Genomic DNA, 17,725 nt, shown 5'->3' with positions numbered 1-17,725 from the left:
CTTTATTACAGAATGAGATCTGCTCATTGAAGGGCAGGGTTGAAGATCATGATAGTTCCCAAGAAGTTGGGAATCTTGCCAAGTACAGAGTCTTACCTCAGGGACCCAGCCAGGGAAAACCAGGAGCCCAGATTAGGGAAATCTGCCAAGAAAGATCCAACTTGTTTCATCAGGATGCTGGGCTACATCATGGAAGACTTAGCAATGGAGGAAGAGACTATGGGAGCTGCCCTACCAGTCTTGAGGTTCTGTGGCCATTTGGATGCTGGGATAGGTGGACATCTGCCTGCCTGGACTCCTATTCATCTAGTTTCCTACTTTGATTGGGAGGCCTGGAAACCTGGGTCCAAATTACCCCCTCCCATGTCATGTGCCTCTGTTTTTTGTATCAGAAGTAAATAGAGAGAGATTATGTCAAATCACAGCACCCCAAATTATGTCAGAACTGCTCAATTCATGAGATAGAGGAGGAAGCAGCTAGAATAGGACTTTAGATAGTGAATTCCATTTTTAAAAGATTTATTGGCTCACGAGAATCAGTTCATTAAGAAGCTTTGTTAAGCCTAGTATACATATGTATGCATACTCAGGAGACATCCACCAACAAAGATTCATTCATGTGGAAAAATGAATTCATACATCAAAACAGCCAAAAGTTAACAGACTCTAGTAGCTTTCCCTGCCTTCCCCCAACCTGAGGCAGTCTCCCTAGGGAGAAACAAAGGACTTTTTGGTACCCAACAGATTCTGACATTTAACTAGTCAGACACACTAACAATTCTAACGTAGTGGGTTTTAGAGGAAAATTTGGGAAGGAAAAGGATACTGATGGGGCTCTCTTCTAGAAGAAGTGGGAATCCAAGAACCTAAAGTAGTCATGAATATCCCATTTGCAGTCTCAGCTCTTGATCCACTACATCCTCTAGCTGACTTTTCAACTTGGGGAGAAATGTCAAGGAAATGACATTTTGAGAAGTAAGGGAGTAGGATGTGGAGCATCATGAATGAGTGAATGAATGAATAAAACATTTACTTTGCTACATTTAGAAAAGCTAGAGAAGCCTATAGGAAAACAAGATAATCTGAGCTCAAAGAGTTCACATTCTAATGGGAGTGATGTTAGAAACTACTCAAAATGTCCATGTATTCTTTATTTCTATTTCTTTTCTTCTCTTCTTTCCTTTCTTCCTTCCTTCCTTCCTTCCTTCCTTCCTTCCTTCCTTCCTTCCTTCCTTCCTTCCTTCCTTCCTTCCTTCCTTCCTTCCTTCCTCCCTTCTTTCTTCCCTCTCTCCCTCCCTTTCTCCCTTCCTTCTTCCCTCTCTTCTTCCCTTCTTCCTTTCTTCCTTCCTTTCTTCTCTCCTTCCTTCCCTCCTTCCTTCCCTTTCTTCTCTCCCTTTCTTCTCTTCCTCCCTTCATTCCCCCTCCATTTTTCTCTATATATTTATACACATAAGAGAGAGAGCATACGTGTGTGTGTGTGTGTGTGTGTGTGTGTGTGTTATTTCCCCAAGGGCAGGGATGCTTTCCTCTTTCATTCTTATTTCCCCAGTGCTCAAAGTAGACCTGGCCATAAATGCTTAACAAATGCTGATTGACTGACCTTGGTTGGTTGAACCATCCTGAGTTTAGTCTTCAGTACCAGTTCTGAAATCCCGGCTTCCTCTCCTCCTATTTCAGCAGCTGTTTTTCCTGTGTTGTGTCCTGGGGCCAGTCTCAGCCCATCTTTTCTCTGAAGCCTTTGAATTGGTCGGGTTCAAATATTATTCTGAAGTTCCTTTCCCATGTTGACTTAGGTAAATCACTCGGTTTTCTCCTCTTTATGAAGAAGAGGGTCATGCTAGGTTAGAAGTTCTTAACTTTTTTTCATGTCATGAACTCTAATAGTAATCTGAAAAAACCCCCAATGGTTCACTTTTCACAATAATATTTGTTGCCTTCATTTATATTGTAGGAAAATCCCAGCTAGAGGTCAGTGAATATAAAACTGTATGTCATTTTTCCTTCCCAAGGTCACTAACCCCCTGAAATCTGTCCATGGATCCCTTCTATGAACTCCCTCAGAGTTCGATGGTCTCCAAGAACCTATCATTCTTTGATTCTAAATTATGACCTCTCTGGGGCTCCTTTTCATCATCTGTCAAATGAAGGGGTCCCTTCCAGCCCTGGACTCCTGCAGCTGGGGTTGGCTGCCAAACTCTCGGCCATCACCTTCGCCTCCTCAGCTGTAGGATCAAGCCGACTCGGGTCATAGCCGAGGTTCCCACCAGCTCTAATTTTTGATGAATGTAAGCCCATTTCCCAGTCCTCTGGGTGCAGTGTACAGTATTCCCCCCTCCCTTGAATCAGAAATCCTAATGCATTTTAATAATCCCATTAACACATCCATTAGCGGTAGATAAATGATGGGAATTTTCAAAATCGAGAAAACCCTGGCTGGGAGGGTTCTCGGGAACGCACCAATTTCCATTTGCACAGTTTGAGATGACTGCAAAGATGGGTTGCTGCCAGGAACATCCCCGAAATGTGTACATTGATAGTGGGGTAAGTGCCACTTAGTATGGCACAAAAATTGTCTGGAAGCATCTGGAACTTGTAGAGATGATTCGTTGGTTTGTTTGAATAAAATATTGCTGAATAGGGGCTTTAAAACTGTGTGCTGCCGTACGCTTCCCGTGCAGTGAGCCAACATGGGCGCGCATACACAATGCTGATTATGGAAGATTGGTTGGGAAAACCACCTAGGGATTCAGGTTTTCACATTCATAGGGAGAGACCAATGAACGTGGTCCCGCCAGCGGGGCCGGGAAGCTGGTTTCTTCCTTTGGATTTGCATCTCTTGCATCTCACATGATGCCTGGGATACAGTAGGCATTTAATAAATGCTTTTGGTTGATTTAAATTTAATATTAGGCTTCTGTGAATCATTTCTCCTGCTTCCTTGGAATTGTACAATGTCAAAGCTGGATGGAATTCTTAGAAGAAGCTCCCACACTGGGGTAGCTATAGTGATGCTGGGGATGGAGTAGAGAAGACCCGAGTTGAAATGTAGCCTCAGATGTTTGTCACGTACTAGCTGTGTGAGCCTGGACATTTAAGACTGCATCAATTGCATCAAAAAAAAAAAAGAATGAGAATGTCCAGCATCTTCTTTTATAAAGAAGGAAACAGTTTCAGGACTGGAAGTAATTTTCCTCCTAGAGGAGCCAGGATATTTCAGCACCCAGGCCAACTCCTTTAACTCCTATCAGGCAGTTTTTCAGGTACTATTGATTTTGTCAGTTTGTTCTGAATCGGTCTGTGCTAAACTCTCTGAGGACAAAGATTTTGCTTTCTGGATGTTCCTGACCCTCACTAGGCCACTGTAATTATATTATTGCTCAAGAGGATGTAGGTACACAGTCATTCAAAAAGCACTTATTAGCTGGCTTCTGTGTGTCAGGTACAGGGTAAGGTGATGACTCTTTTCTCAGGGAGTTTCCATTTTGCTGGGGGGCACAGCACGTATTCATATAATTGTGTGTGTAAGGGACATGTGTTGCCCATGTTAACATGTGTGTGCTTGCATGGTTCATCCGTCCTTGATCTCTGCACTCAACTCTTACCTGTGGCACCTATGGTGCAATGGCCATACCCTATAAAGTGGATGGGCTAACCCAAGTTAAGGGTAGCTGAAGAGCCTCAAACCTACTTGGTGAATTGGGGAGGTGTCTATCCCAAGCGTGTGAAGACTCCCCTGGTAGAACGGGTGAATGAGAACAATTTGTTTCAATGGCCTCACCTGAATCCATGAATCGAAATATCACCACATTATGTTATCAGTGAAGGACAAACAGTAGCACATAACAAAAGTGATTTACACATGGTAGACTGCAAATATGGTCTAAACCTAGTTCATGGAGATGCTCTGATATATTTCTCTGGAATCTTGTTTACTCGTGTGCCAGGGAGATTTAGATTCTTGCCTACAGGACCCTTGAGGCAGGCTCCTCAGTTCTCCTCAGAAAGGAGTCCTGGATTATAGCTCCATCTGCCCCCCTAAATGTTACTGCTCTAATGGAGTGATTTTTTTAAGGTTCAAGCAGATTTTCTGATTTTCATCCTTTAAAGGAGAAGGAGAAACCCCAAGTTTATACACAAGTTTCCCACCAAATTCTAGTTACACAAAAGACCACACAAATAATGGGTAGTCAATGCATTATCCTTCTATCCAAAAGGTAGTTAACAGAAATCAGAGGAGTTAGATTAGAATACATCAGACAAATCCTAGAATGTATGAAATCTCCTACTGGAGACAAGCTATCTCAGCTCACCTAAGGGAAGATCCCTGATCTTACCCAAGATTTTCCCTGGAATCTGCAGGGAGGCAAAGTGAAAATCAGAACATGGTAAGGAAATGACTGTTGTCCTTGTTTGCTGCTTCCCAAATCTCTTCCCCAAAGGACATGCCCTTTCTCAAATTCAAAATGAGGAAGAATGTCTCTACTTTCCAAAACTCTCAATTGTATTCTTCATGCAGGCACGAAGAGTAATCATTATCTCCATCACCCCAGGATCACATCTAAGCAGCAATATGCAAAATTCACTATTCCAATATATCTAAATCTATGTGTAGATTATATATCATATAGATGATAGATAATATAGATTATATGTTGTATAGATTATATAGATTATATAGCATATCAATTTTCATAAACAAAATAAATGCAAAGAGCATTTTTTTTGAGTTGAGACAGATTTCTCTGTCTTCACCAGCAACTGGATGGAAGAATGACAAAAGGCCTTATGCAGGATGAAGTGCTTGAGCTGAGCTTTGAAGGAAAGTAGGAGCTCAAAGAATCAGAAATAAGGAGGGCGTACATCTTGTACAGGAGGGACAGCTTGTGCAAGGCATGGAGGTGAGATATAGAGTTTCTTGGCTGAGAGACAGCAATGAGAGCAGTTAAACCTGAATTGTAGAGTTTGCAAAGGGAAGATCTATTTAATTGGCCTGGAAAGTTTGGTTGGGAAAGATTTTAAATAGCAAACAAAGGCCCTTATATTTGATTCCAGAGACTCTGGAACTGGAGTTTATTTGGTAAGGGATTGAAATAGTCAGACTTGTCCTTTATGAATATCAGTTGGACAGCTGTAGATTGGAGTGGAGTTAACGGTGTTGAGGAGACCAATTAAAAATCTATTCTAATAGGCCAGGTGCTGGGACTGAGCCTGAACTGTTGTTCATTGGGATCACCATTGTGATGTGCACTGTGTGATTTGTGTGTATGTGTGCATGTGTTTTCATGACCTAGATTGAGACTTCAGACTAGGGACATGGCCGTGTCTAGTACTTGTGCTCTTAGCTCCCCAGAGAGAAATCAAGGTATAAATAAATGCAGAACCATAATAATCTTAAAGACCCATCACAATGCCTATATTTCCGTGCCAGCTGATACTGACATTCGGTACTGCCCGCTTCGGTGACTGCCATTTCAATAAAGCTTTGGAGGGAAGATTGCTTAAATTACTCTGAAACCCCCCCAGGAGCTTTTGGCCCCTTTAATAATGTACAGCAGGGGAACCTGTGTCCTCATTAAGAAAAGGAACTGGGTCTGTGCTTGCTGCTCATGGTTGTGTTCCTTTCTGTAAGAGGCCAGGAGGAATCCAAAAGCGTTAACCAGGGTGAGAGCAAAATTTGATATGCCACAAGAAAATAGTAACACTTTTCTTCCTGAGTCCTTTCCCCCTTCCATTTCCTCTCCCCCCACCCCACCAAAAAATAAAATCTCAACTCTCAAACGCTCCTTCTGGCATTTCCTGATGCCCTGGCTATTGGGCAATCACAATGTAGGACAGGATATCAACTGGAAGTGGTTATTTTCTGTTCCAAATGAGGAGCAGCTGTTCTCTCCTAGCTTGGAAGAAGAGCCATTTATTTCTTTCTCCCTCCCCTTCAGTTTCTGCTTGTCTGTCTCTCTTCCTTCTAAGTGTCTTTCTTTTTCTCTCTCCCAAATCACTTCTTTCTCATAAGTGATCTTCTTTATCCTCCCCCTAAGAACATGTTTGTATCCTCTCTCTCCAAAGTGTTTCTGCTGTTTCTTTCCATCTCAAAATTTCTCTTTTCCTCTCCCCTCTTTCTACTGTCTTTCCTCCCTAAATGTCTGCTTTTCTCTTCTTTTCTTCTATCCCCCTCTTCTCTCTGTCAAATCAGATTAATTGCAAACTATTAACAATAAGTGGGAAGATTACAAAAATTATAAAAAAGAACATTCAGGTATGCTCAAAATTATCTATTTTATATTTTATTTTACTATTATCTTATCCATACTTGGGATAAGATCCAGTAATTTTTAGCTATCTAAAATAGCTATCTAAGTTTTAGCTATCTAAATAGCTCTGCCATTAATGTTCAGAAATTTTGAGTTCCAAATTCTCCCGCTCGCCAAAGATCCAATCTAAATGATATCTTTTAAGTAGCTCTCAAACTCTCCATTTCTTTATGTGACCCGGGCCTTTGAAAGCTACACATAAGTTCAAAATATTTGTTGAGTTATCATCTGTTAATAACTGCTTTATTCATCTATTTAAAACTACAGTCCCCATATGAATTTTTTTTAACATAACAAAAGAGAAGATGGATGAAATTAAGCAAAGGTATTAAATTAGGAGCCCTTCTCTTTCCCTGATGCACAAAGGTATATTTTCCTATAGATTTCCATGCTGTTGGTGAGAGAGCACACATATAACCAAGACAACTCATTATTGTAGAGTTGCATCCCAGCAGGAATGACTTTCTGCTTTTGAAGCTGCTGCTTTCTGCCTCTATCCAGAACTACTTGTGTACATCCCCTCGATTTTTTCTTCGCTGATGGGCCTTCTGCCGGTTTCATACTTGGCTGCTATTGTTATCTGTTGTTTCTTCACTCAATTCCAGGTGCTTGGTGACCTCTTCCCTACAGGCATGTGTTTACAATTCCTTTGTGGAAAAACCCCATAGCCTCAAGACTATTCAGCTCTTTTGTGAGCCAGACTCACAGTTATACCCAGCCAGCACAGCAAGCATCTCTCAGGTCAAATCTGCTTCATGTCTATTTCTTTTCTTCCTTCACTGGACTTCCTCCAGGCTTGCTTGACTTTAGGGTTGAGGTGAATATATGCCTTTTAACTCCCCTAATTTCTGTTTCTACTGCTAGTACCACAGGCAAGCATTTACCCTGAATTCCTTCAGCCATAACCTGATTTCTGCTCTCTGTGCATTGAAAAATTAATTGTTAATGATAGCTTTAATTTTTACTTTTCCTTGATTCCCATTGTGTTTCTCCCTCTTCTGCAAAACTTTTCCTTGTTACAGACTGAAAAGTACAAGTCGGCAAATATAACCAAAATAAAAAGAAAAAAGTCTAGAATCATATATTCTTTCTCACGTGTATAGTCTGATATCTCTGTAAAACAGTTGAGGATGGGATACCCTTTCCATATCGAAAATGAGGGTTTTTTACCTTAGTGTTGGATTAGGACATCCAAGAAGTGCAGCTGCTATTAATGACTTGTTTGTTCAAGGCTTAAAGTCCTGGATCTCTTTTTTGGGACCAAACTTAATAATTTCTCAAGCCATCCACTTTTATTCTGAAACTCATATCTGTGTTCATGTATCTGCTATCCTGGCACTATGTTGAATATTTACTTAGGCATAGAAATGCTAGGGTTTTTTTTTTCAATGAGATAGGGAGAAGGGGGAAAATCTGTTAATTAAAAACACTTAAAAATAGAAAAGGTGCTGCAGATGTAGAATATTGCATTCCTTTCAGATGAGATCACTGTATTATTAGTTTTGGTTTTGTTATAAGAGAGTTATAGCAGAGTAGAAATAATCTGGAAATGTTTATAATTAATTAGGGCAATTAGAGTACCTGATCTGGAGTTATTAAGACTCATCTTCCTGAGTTCAAATCCAGCGTGTGTGACCCTGGGAAAACCACTTAACCCTGTCTACCTTAGTTTCCTCATCTGTCAAATGATCTGGAGAAGGAAATGACAAACCATTCTGCCAAGAAAACCCCCACTGGTACCATGACATGATGGAAAAACTGAGTGAATAACTAAAATTTAAAAAAAAAGAAATCAGTAAAAATAAACTTTCCCCTTTTGATAATTTAAATGTTGTAGTAGTTAGATAACTGATCTCAAAACTAGAGAGCATTGACTTCAAGTCTAATCTCTGTTGAATACTATGTTCCTGGGAAAGTCATTTAAATTTATACCTCAAAGAATTCCCTACTACTCCTGAGTTGTAGAAACAAAGGTGCTGATCTGCATTGGGAAGGGGATTCCCTTCCTGGGAGTTCCCTAATTGGATGAAATCATGGGTCTGGCTTAAAAAGTCATGCTTCATACAGTCTCATGATTTAAGCTGATTGAGGTAGAATTAAGGGAGAAGGATCTGAAGCAGAGAAAAGACAGAGCTGAAGAATTATTTTTAAAAATGTATTTTCAAGTGCAAACAATAACTCAAATAATGCTTCTAAGCAAATAACCTGCTAGGACTGCGTTAATAAAGAGATGATTCATTTGTTAGCATTTTGGGGACTAATAATGAATATATTTATATTCTTAAGAACAGTTCATTCCCTCTAGCAGTTTAAACATGCCCCCTACAAGCTTAGTTCTATTAATTTGCTTCAGAAATACTTCGTTTTCTAGCCAATACAGGAGGAAGGTTTGGCTTGGGCTGAGTGAAAAGGGCCTCTTAATTGGTAGCATCTGAGATAGTTTTTTTATTGAGCGAATCCTCCAATATTTGGGTGCTTGAAAAATGAGTAATGCTTCCTTAGTACAATGCCTGGCACATGGTTGGTGTTTACTGCAGGGTGTTGATTTTAGTGCTTATTTATTTTTCAATATGATGATTATTTATATACAAAACAAGACCATGATTTACACACTACAAAATATTTACTAACTGCCCACTCTGTGGACAGTAAAGTGGGGAACTGAATAGAGAACTGGTCTCAGATCCAGAAAGATCTGTGTTCAGGTGCTGCCTTTGTCCCACCTGCAAGTCCCTTCCTCCTGAGTTGTAGAACAGGTGCCAACCCACACTGGTAGAAGAAAGCCCTTCACCTCCATACCAGTGGAGTCTCGTGCTGAATTCATTCTTTTTGGGGGGAGGGAGGGGCAAGGCTAGGTATCGTGCTTTCTATCACCAGGAAGCAAGAGAAGTTTTCTCAGTCTTTGGCATTTAAGGGGATGGTCTGTCCTTGTTTCATTGATCTTCTTGCAATGGGAAGAGATCCAAAGAAAGGCTCTTCCCAACTCCCCATGTGGCCATCTTGCCTTGGATCTGGATTTAAATCCCACCTTTGCTTATCTGAGAAGTGAGGGGATTGGAGCAGATGGTCATGGAGGCAGCCCCTTTGATCCTCAGCATGTTTGCCAGCTGGCCAAGGTTACTGTCACGTGTAGATCTAATGGCCATTGATGCCTTTATCACAGCCATGGATGAAAATGCTAGTTTTACTTCAACCTCATTAGCAAGTGAAATAATGTACGTGAACCAGAAACACTAAAGAACCCTATGAATATCAGCTGTTTGGTGGTGCTGTGGAAGGGCTCATCTCCACGTTGGTCTGATGCTAAGCAACTTGGTGGTGGGTGGTCAGCAGGTGGGAGAGGGAAGGAATAATGGTTTCCATTTTTGTCTTGGTATTCCTCAGACTGTACCTGGCATACAGTAGGTGTTTAAAGATGCTTCTTGAATTCAGGTGACTAAAATCAGGCTTTAATTCCTTTAGGAAACGGCTGGGATTTATTCTCTTTCTTTTTGCCTCCCACCAGTCCACTAGTGCTGAGCGTATTAACGGGCATTCAATTTTATGTAGACACACATGTCGTACATATTGTGTACACACATGTATACATTGTGTGCACAGATACATACAATATATCTCTACATATATATGTGTATTTATTATTGTTCAGTCATGCCTGACTACTTGTGACCTTGTGGAACATATTAACCATTCATGACACAGATACTGAAGTAATTTTCCTTTTCTTCTCCAGTGGATATATGGAGATACATGTATATATACATATACACACACATAAATATATACATACATGCAAATGCACATACACATATGTGCATATGTGTACAAATGCATATATATTTGATTAAATTAGAAATTTAAATGGCTTAAAGCTTTAAAAAGGTTATTTTAGGGGGGAAGAGTAAAAGGAAGTTTGTTGAGCTTTATATAGCATAACTTGTTAAACTTATAGGGCTTATTCTCCCAGAAGGTGTTCTAGACGAGAAATTAAGATAGTTTGAAGAGTATCCAGCTTGAGGATGAATGTGTTGGAGGAAGGTATTTTATACGTACATATATCTATATATACATATATACATGTATATATATATATATATATATATATATATATATATATATATATTTATTGATTATCGGAACACTGGATTGGGAATTGGGGAATGTGTATATAATATTTATTGATTATCGGAACACTGGATTGGGAATTGGGGAATGTGTCCCTTTTTGATACTTGTTTCTTGTGTGTTGTTAAGAATGTCATGGCCCCCGAAGGCTGATCCTTTCCATCTTGGGATCTAAGAATCTATGATTCTCCGTGGTTCTTTCTGTGGCTTCTCCTGCCACGTCAGTCAAAAACTGGCAAAGAGCGGTGGAGTTGAGTAAACCCCTACAACGCTGTATCTTGCTCAAGCCTCAGTGTGTCATTAACTGGCACACAATGATGGGAGCTTTCCTTTAAAGGTCGACCACCATATTATTCGCAAGCCACAAGGTGAAAAGGGGGTGCTGTCTCCTATCTTCTTTACTGGTTTTTATATTGCCATCCATTGTCTTAAAGCAACTTGCGTTTCTTCTGTGGTCGATAAGTATTTATTAATGACTGTATAAAGAATGAAGCGATCCCTGCCCACAGGAAGCTTACATTTCACTGGGGAAACAAGAAGTTGATATCTAAATAAATACATTGTCAGCATCCTCATGCTAGTTAAAAAGAAAGTTTTTGAGGGAGGATTGGATTAAACTTTGGGGATTTGAGGAACTGAACACCGTACTCGGTCCATGGATGGTGTCCAGTAGAAACCATGTAGAAATGGAACCTGGCAGGAAAAACAGATGGGATGCCATTTGAAGAGCCTTCAAAGTAGTCCTGAGATATAGCTCAATGTCCTCGGTGCCCTAGAGCAGAGTTCCGAACCAACCCAGAAGAGCACAAGAGTGATGGTCAAGAAGGAAGACCGGCTTCTAAAACCCATTAAACACACCAAGTAAAACTCTGCAAAATACTTTCCTGACCTTAAAAAGTGACAAGCCCTGGTTCGGTAAAAAGCCAATTAGTAAGAAAGAACGAGCCAGTCAGTGGAGAAAATATATCTATCGACTCAGAGTTTCGCTCTGTAAAGGCAATTTGCATAACAATGATTGCATATTGGTTTTAAGGCCTGGCTATTGCCTATTGGCTCTTTCCAGAGTGGCTATTGTGTCAGATGGAGAGTCCCCCTAGAAACCAGCTTTTTAAAGGGAAATTAAATTTCAAGTGTTGAGTTCCTGCCACTGTTAGGATTGGGAAGGGATTAAAGGGAAAATTTGTGTCTCAGGGAGATGTAAAGAAAATTCATCAGGAGCACATTAGGCTGGCCACTTAAAAAAACCCCTTCATCTTAATGGATACGAGAAAAGATAATTTAATTTGGACTCCCTGTTAACCATCACATCAGGTACTTTGGTGCCCTTTATCTTTGTAGTGAGGGAGGGTATGTTTCTTCCTTCCTTTTGGAAATTAGAACATGAGAGAGCAGTGTGTGTGTGTGTGTGTGTGTGTGTGTGTGTGTTATGGTTTCTTGGTTCATAAATAATGGAACTCTGAAACAAAAAGGAAAACAAAAGACTAGTTGGAAACAATTCTGGCAAATTTGTTCTTTGGGGGAATACAGATTCAGAATATTAAGGGTCTTAAACCTTTTTCCAATAGGTTATTTTAAAAGGAAGGAAACTTATTCCTAAAGAGGTTGATTGATCTGCCCAAACACCCCTTTAGCAGGATAGTAAAATGACATGCTGCTGCACTTAGATGCAGGACCTGAATTCAAATCTTGTCTCATATGTTTACTGGCTCTATAACTAGGATCAAGGAAGTCACTTAACTATCAGTCTCAGTTTTCTCAGTGGTAACATGAGGATAATGACAGCATCTATGTCACAGGGTTATTGTGAGGACCAAAGGAGATGACATATATAATAGGCTTTTGCAAAAATTTAAAGTGTTTATATAAAGGCTAGAGGTCATTATTATTATTGTTATTAAAATTAACTGCTAAAGAAGGACTTAAACCTAGAAGTCTCTCCTCCCAATATGGGGCCCTCTCCTATATTGTTCTAACTCAGGAACATTAAAAATTATGGAGGAAATGTATCACCAGGTTTAAAACCAGAAACAAACATATATGTAACATATGTATGGACACACGCCTATGTGAAGAAATACACACATGCATTAAGATCTGAATTTGCTTCTATTTTATTTGAAGGTAATAATTGACTGGGTTGCCATTGACAAAGATTCTTCATCAGCCAGCCAGCTTGTTGGTGGTGATCCTGCCCTTAGGGATGCTTCTCCTCGGAAGGAAGAATTGTCTGTGGCCCAGGATAAACTGGCTGAGTCTGTATTCTCCTTTGAGAGCCCTTGGTCCCTGACCCTCCAAGCTTTGAGGGATATCAAAGAATCAATCAACAAATATTTATCAAGTAGCCTGCTATGTTCTGTGAGCTGAAGGTAAAAAGAAGGAAGAGACAGAGACCAAGAGGAGGAGACACACAGAGAGACAGAAACAGAGACACACTCAGAGAGAGATGGAGACAGATAAAAGGAGAGATTCCCAGCCCTTATAGAACGTGTCTTCTTTTAGAAAAGATAAAATCTACATCTTTGATCAAGAAGTGTGTATTCTCAAGAGAAGAGAGGTAGATCATATGACCAGAGCAAGTAAGTAACTGATGGACAGCCAGGATGTTCCATTGAGATCCTCCATGATATCAAGAGCAAGGAACCCCTTCCCCCTTTTCTCCTCCCCCAGCCCACCTGCTAAGGGAAGACAAGTACAAGATTTGTACAGATTAGGCAGGCCCGGATGGGTTGCAATCTGCATCTTTCAAGGGAATATTCAATTGAGGTTAGAGCTCCTTTAGAGTAATTGAATGAGCCAGGATAAAACGTGAGAATAAGTCAACTGATATTGACCTCATTCAGAAAACTATTAGAGGAGAGGTAGAGGATCCAAGGGGAATGAGGGTCGATGCAGATTGTGTTAACAGAGTGTGCCCATGAATCAGTAGATTCCTGCCCCTCTAACTGGGATGCCCCCTGAGAGACAAGAACCAGCATTTTTATGTCAGCCTCTTACTGTCCACCTACCTTGTAGGCCATTAATTCCCTGGAGCAGAAACACAATTTCTTAAGCCAACAACAATAAATTCTGGAGGGCTGGTTTTTTTTTTTTTTTTTTTTATCTCTAGATTATCCCTCAGACTGTGGCCTTAAAGGTTATTTCTTAAAGGAATATGGCTTTGAAGCCCGCCTTTCTTTCTTCCTCTCTCTCTCTCTCTCTCTCTCTCTCTCTCTCTCTCTCTCTCTCTCTCTCTTTCTCTTTTCTTCTTTCTCTCTCTCTCTCTTTCCTTTCTCCTCTCGTCTTGTCTTTTCCTCTCTCTCTCTCTCTCTCTCTCTCTCTCTCTCTCTTCTCTCCCTCTCTCTCTCTTTCTTTCTCTCTCTCTCTCTCTCTCTCTCTCTCTCTCTTCTCTCTCTCTCTTTCTCTCTCTCTCTCTCTCTCTCTCTCTTCCTTTCTCCCCTCTTTCTCCTCTCTCTTCCTCTCTCTCCTGAAAGCTATCTTTAAATTCTACATGTTTCATTGGATAAATCTTCAGGATGGAAGCTTAGCCCTGGCATTCCCATTAATGGGAGGGAAAAGGAGCTGGGGACTTTAAATCCCCCTGTTGAAATCTGATCCCCCATGGACTTACTATTATAGAAGAATAATGCTTAAACTAACAGATGTTCTCATCTCTGAGACTCAACAGAGTATCAGGAGATTTATATTCTAGGTAGGGGCAGAAGTCATACACACAAAGAAATACAGACTTATAGATTACCTACATAATGCACCATCCTCCATCCTCACATATGTGTGTTTTGGCAAGGCACTGAACACGGGTCTGGGAATTTAGAGGCCCACTCCCGGTTCTGCCCCCACATTTGCCTGTGTGACCTTGGATAAGCCACTTTACTGGTCTCTATTCCATCAAAAACATAAAAGAAAGAACATAACTCCAAGCCTAGTTTTTAAAAGTGCTGACTGTCTCTTTTTGTGTGATCTTATAGGACCCCTGAAGGTCTCTGTTTATTTCCATGTAAGATAATATGATTGGCCTGTGTGATCTCTAAGCTCTGACATTTGGTGGTTTCAGGATAGCATCTTGTCTCTGAAGTCCTTTCCAGCTCTTAACATTCTGTGGTTCTGTGTCCCATGTTTTGGAAATCTCAAGAAAACCCTCAGGTCATGGAATTAGGAGATATGTCTGTTTTTTTTCCTGTTGGATTTAAGAGACCTTATTTAGCGGTCCTCTCAGATGGTAGAGTGAAAATGAATATGGTCAATTGGAAAACTGGTAGCTAACATAATTACAATACTCCTAAAGTATTGTTGTTCATTTGTGTACAACTCTTTGTGACCCATCTGGGTTTTTTGAGGGGAGGTTTGCCATTTCCTTCTTCAGCTCATTTGACAGATGAGGAAACTGAGGCAAAGTGAACTGAATTGCTCAGGATCACACAGTTAATAAATGTCTGAAGCCAGATTTGAACTCGGGAAGATGACTCTTCCTTACTTTAGGCATTCTACCCACTGTGCTACCTAATTTGCCCATCTCAAGTATTATAATACATCCCAAGTAATCAGAGTTGCAACTAGGGAGGACCACAGGGATTTGGCCTAAGGCACTAAAATTTTAGAGGGCACTAAAACTTATAATGATCTTTAAATGCTGTATGGTTTATACATTTTCATTTTGATAGTATTCTTGTTTTTTTAAATTTAACAAATTTAATAAGTTTAACATAGAATCTAAGTATCTTGAACAATTTATTGCAAAAATATAAAAAGAATAAGTTTCACCCTCAAGAAGAGCTATGAAAATATATCTTCCCCTACTCCTTTGCAGGGAAAGAAGTGGAAAATGGGTGCAGAACCTTGCCTATATTATCAGATTTTTTTCTGATATATTGATTGATTTTACTCATTTTCCACTCTTTTATAATTTTTTTTTTGTTATAAAGGATGACTTTCTATGAGAAGAGAAGGTGTAAAGGAGGATATTTAGGCAGTATAAGAATAATATATATTACTATAATTTTATTTTATAAAATAAACACTTGATTTAACTGTAAAGATAGCAGATGACCAGAATGTGAGGATGGGACATGGTTTTGAAGTCTAGTCTTTGAAGTTTTGAAGAATTAAGAGCTGGCCAGCATTCCTTGACCCTTTTATAAAATGGAGACTTGGAGGGAACACACCAATGGAGCAGGGAGTGGGCCTGAAGGCGGGGGTAAGGTTCCATTTTTATTCTTGATCTTTTAAAAAGAGAGCATCGAAATAGATGATCCCTAAAGTATATTTTTTAAATCAGTGACGTTTCTGTGGGTGTTGACACGAAAATGACAGAATTGGGTGTTGGATTGGATGGGATCCCGTAGGCCCTTCTCAATACCAAAAGTAGTAACAACTGCAATATTTACTAATAACACTGCCAATATTTAAACATAATGCTTTAAGATTTTTTAAGTCCCTATAGAATGTAAAATTGTTATATGTATAACAATTCATTTGTATATGTGTTCCATAGAATGCACATATGCATGTATATACATTTACATACATGCACAGACATTTATACATTTACATGTACATACACATGAGTATTTTTTCTCCCATTTGACAGGTGGCCATCTAACTTTTCATTGAACACCTTCAAGTAGGGAGTCCCAGCCCAAACCCTCTGCCCAAATTATCTAATTCACTCTTGAATAGCTCTGGTAGAAAGGACTCTTGTTTTGCCAAATAATGTTTTTAAATTATGCACGATATTTTGAAGTGAATGTGTTTGTATTCAATAGGTGAGTACAAAAATAAACAAACATCTGCAGCAATACATTAACATATGTGATATAATTAAATAATCGAGTCTCTGAGTAAATAATTAGTTTCTGCCTTTTGTTTTCTGCCTTGATTATTTCCTCCCCACTCTCTCCAGATTGAACTCTCCCTTTAGGTTAAAGAAAGGTAATTATATCATCATACCCAATAAAGAAGTGAGACTATATTTGACTATATATATGTATATATAAATATATTTTAATATTTTGTCCTAGAATCCTCCACTTTTCATCCATGAGGAAGGAAGTATGCGTCATTATCTTTTTTTCCCCTCTAGGTTCTTCATTAATTTTTCCATTACTCGAATCCAGTTTCCCATAGTGATTACAATGGGCTGACTTTACTCAGGCTGGTTCAGGTATTTCTTTGAGTTTGAGGTTAGAACAAAAATCTACTTGTAGGTCATTCAACAGTTAACAGAGAAGGTTTCCTTAGCTATCACATAGAAAGGACACTCAACAGTGATCTTAAAAGATTTATTATAGTAGACCAGGATCTGGTTTACTGAACTTCTGTGGAACTCTCCATATGGAACTGTTGCTTCCATACATGCTTCATATGGAAACTGTCTGGTTAGCAAGAATGGATGTAATAATACCCACCAAGCCTAAATGGGCCTATTTTTGAGTGACAAACTAGACAACTAGACTTGTTTTTGTAGACAACTAGAAAGCTGCAATAATATGATCAGAGGTCACCAGGAAGCTATGTTACGGGAAGTATACCTTGATCTCCTGGACCAATCAAGTTTTGGCAACAGCTTTGTCACCTTTCATGGAGAAACTGGCCCAATCTGCCTGGGTAGGACTGGGGCCCCAGTGGGTATTGATTGTAATCTAGTAAATTATTTTTTAGACATCTCATTTTATTTCCCTTCTTATAGCTGTTGTAATATACAGTTCTCTTGATGTTCCTCATTTCACTATCTTCATTTTTTTTAATGTATTAGTCATTTTTAAATGGCCACTAAAGAAATTCTTCGAGAAATTAGCCACTTTTAAAGTTCTAATATTTAATTTCATTCATTTAACAATTGATGAATACTCACTTTATTTCCAGTTCTTTGCTACTGCATAAAATGCTATGAATAAATTAAGATTTGTGAGAGCCTTCTTCTTTTCTTTCTTTAATGTCCTTATGGCACATGTTCATTTGCTGGATAGTCAGGTTGGTTGCTTTTTCTTTCATAATCCCAAATGGAAATCTCTAAAAACTGGACCATTTCTCAGGAAGGACACTTTGCTGGGTCTGTTTTGTCACAGCCCCATCAGCAATGATAGCTTTCACTTTCCTTTCTCTTACTCTTAGTCATTTAGAACATGAGATCATAGGATTATTTATTTATAATTGAAACAGACCTTAACAGTCATTGGGTCCACCTTATTTTGCAAATGAAATTCTGAGGCACAGAGAGCTTAAAAAACTTGCACAGCATCACAGACTTAATAAGTGTCTGAGACAGAATTTGAAGTCGGATCCTTCTGACTCCCTAGT

General features: G+C 39.4%; 1 protein-coding gene across 2 annotated transcripts in view; it reads left to right on the top strand.

Moving 5' to 3' along the window:
* Positions 1–17,725, top strand: part of GALNT17 (polypeptide N-acetylgalactosaminyltransferase 17) — a 419,991-nt gene that overhangs the window by 106,571 nt on the left and 295,695 nt on the right. Inside the window, exon 1 of one of the 2 annotated variants that reach the window (XM_031967902.1) lies at positions 12,865–13,008. The exons of the other annotated variant lie outside the window; for it this stretch is intronic. Within the exon in view, the coding sequence (XP_031823762.1) occupies positions 12,996–13,008 (13 nt within the window). The 5' untranslated portion in view covers positions 12,865–12,995. Of the gene's footprint in view, positions 1–12,864; positions 13,009–17,725 lie in introns of those variants that run through there. 2 annotated transcript variants of the gene reach the window in all.

This window comes from Sarcophilus harrisii, chromosome 4 (assembly GCF_902635505.1).
Source record: "Sarcophilus harrisii chromosome 4, mSarHar1.11, whole genome shotgun sequence".
Taxonomy (NCBI): domain Eukaryota; kingdom Metazoa; phylum Chordata; class Mammalia; order Dasyuromorphia; family Dasyuridae; genus Sarcophilus; species Sarcophilus harrisii.
The sequence above is the reverse complement of the archived record's forward strand: the minus strand, read 5'-3'. Positions and strand labels throughout refer to the sequence as shown.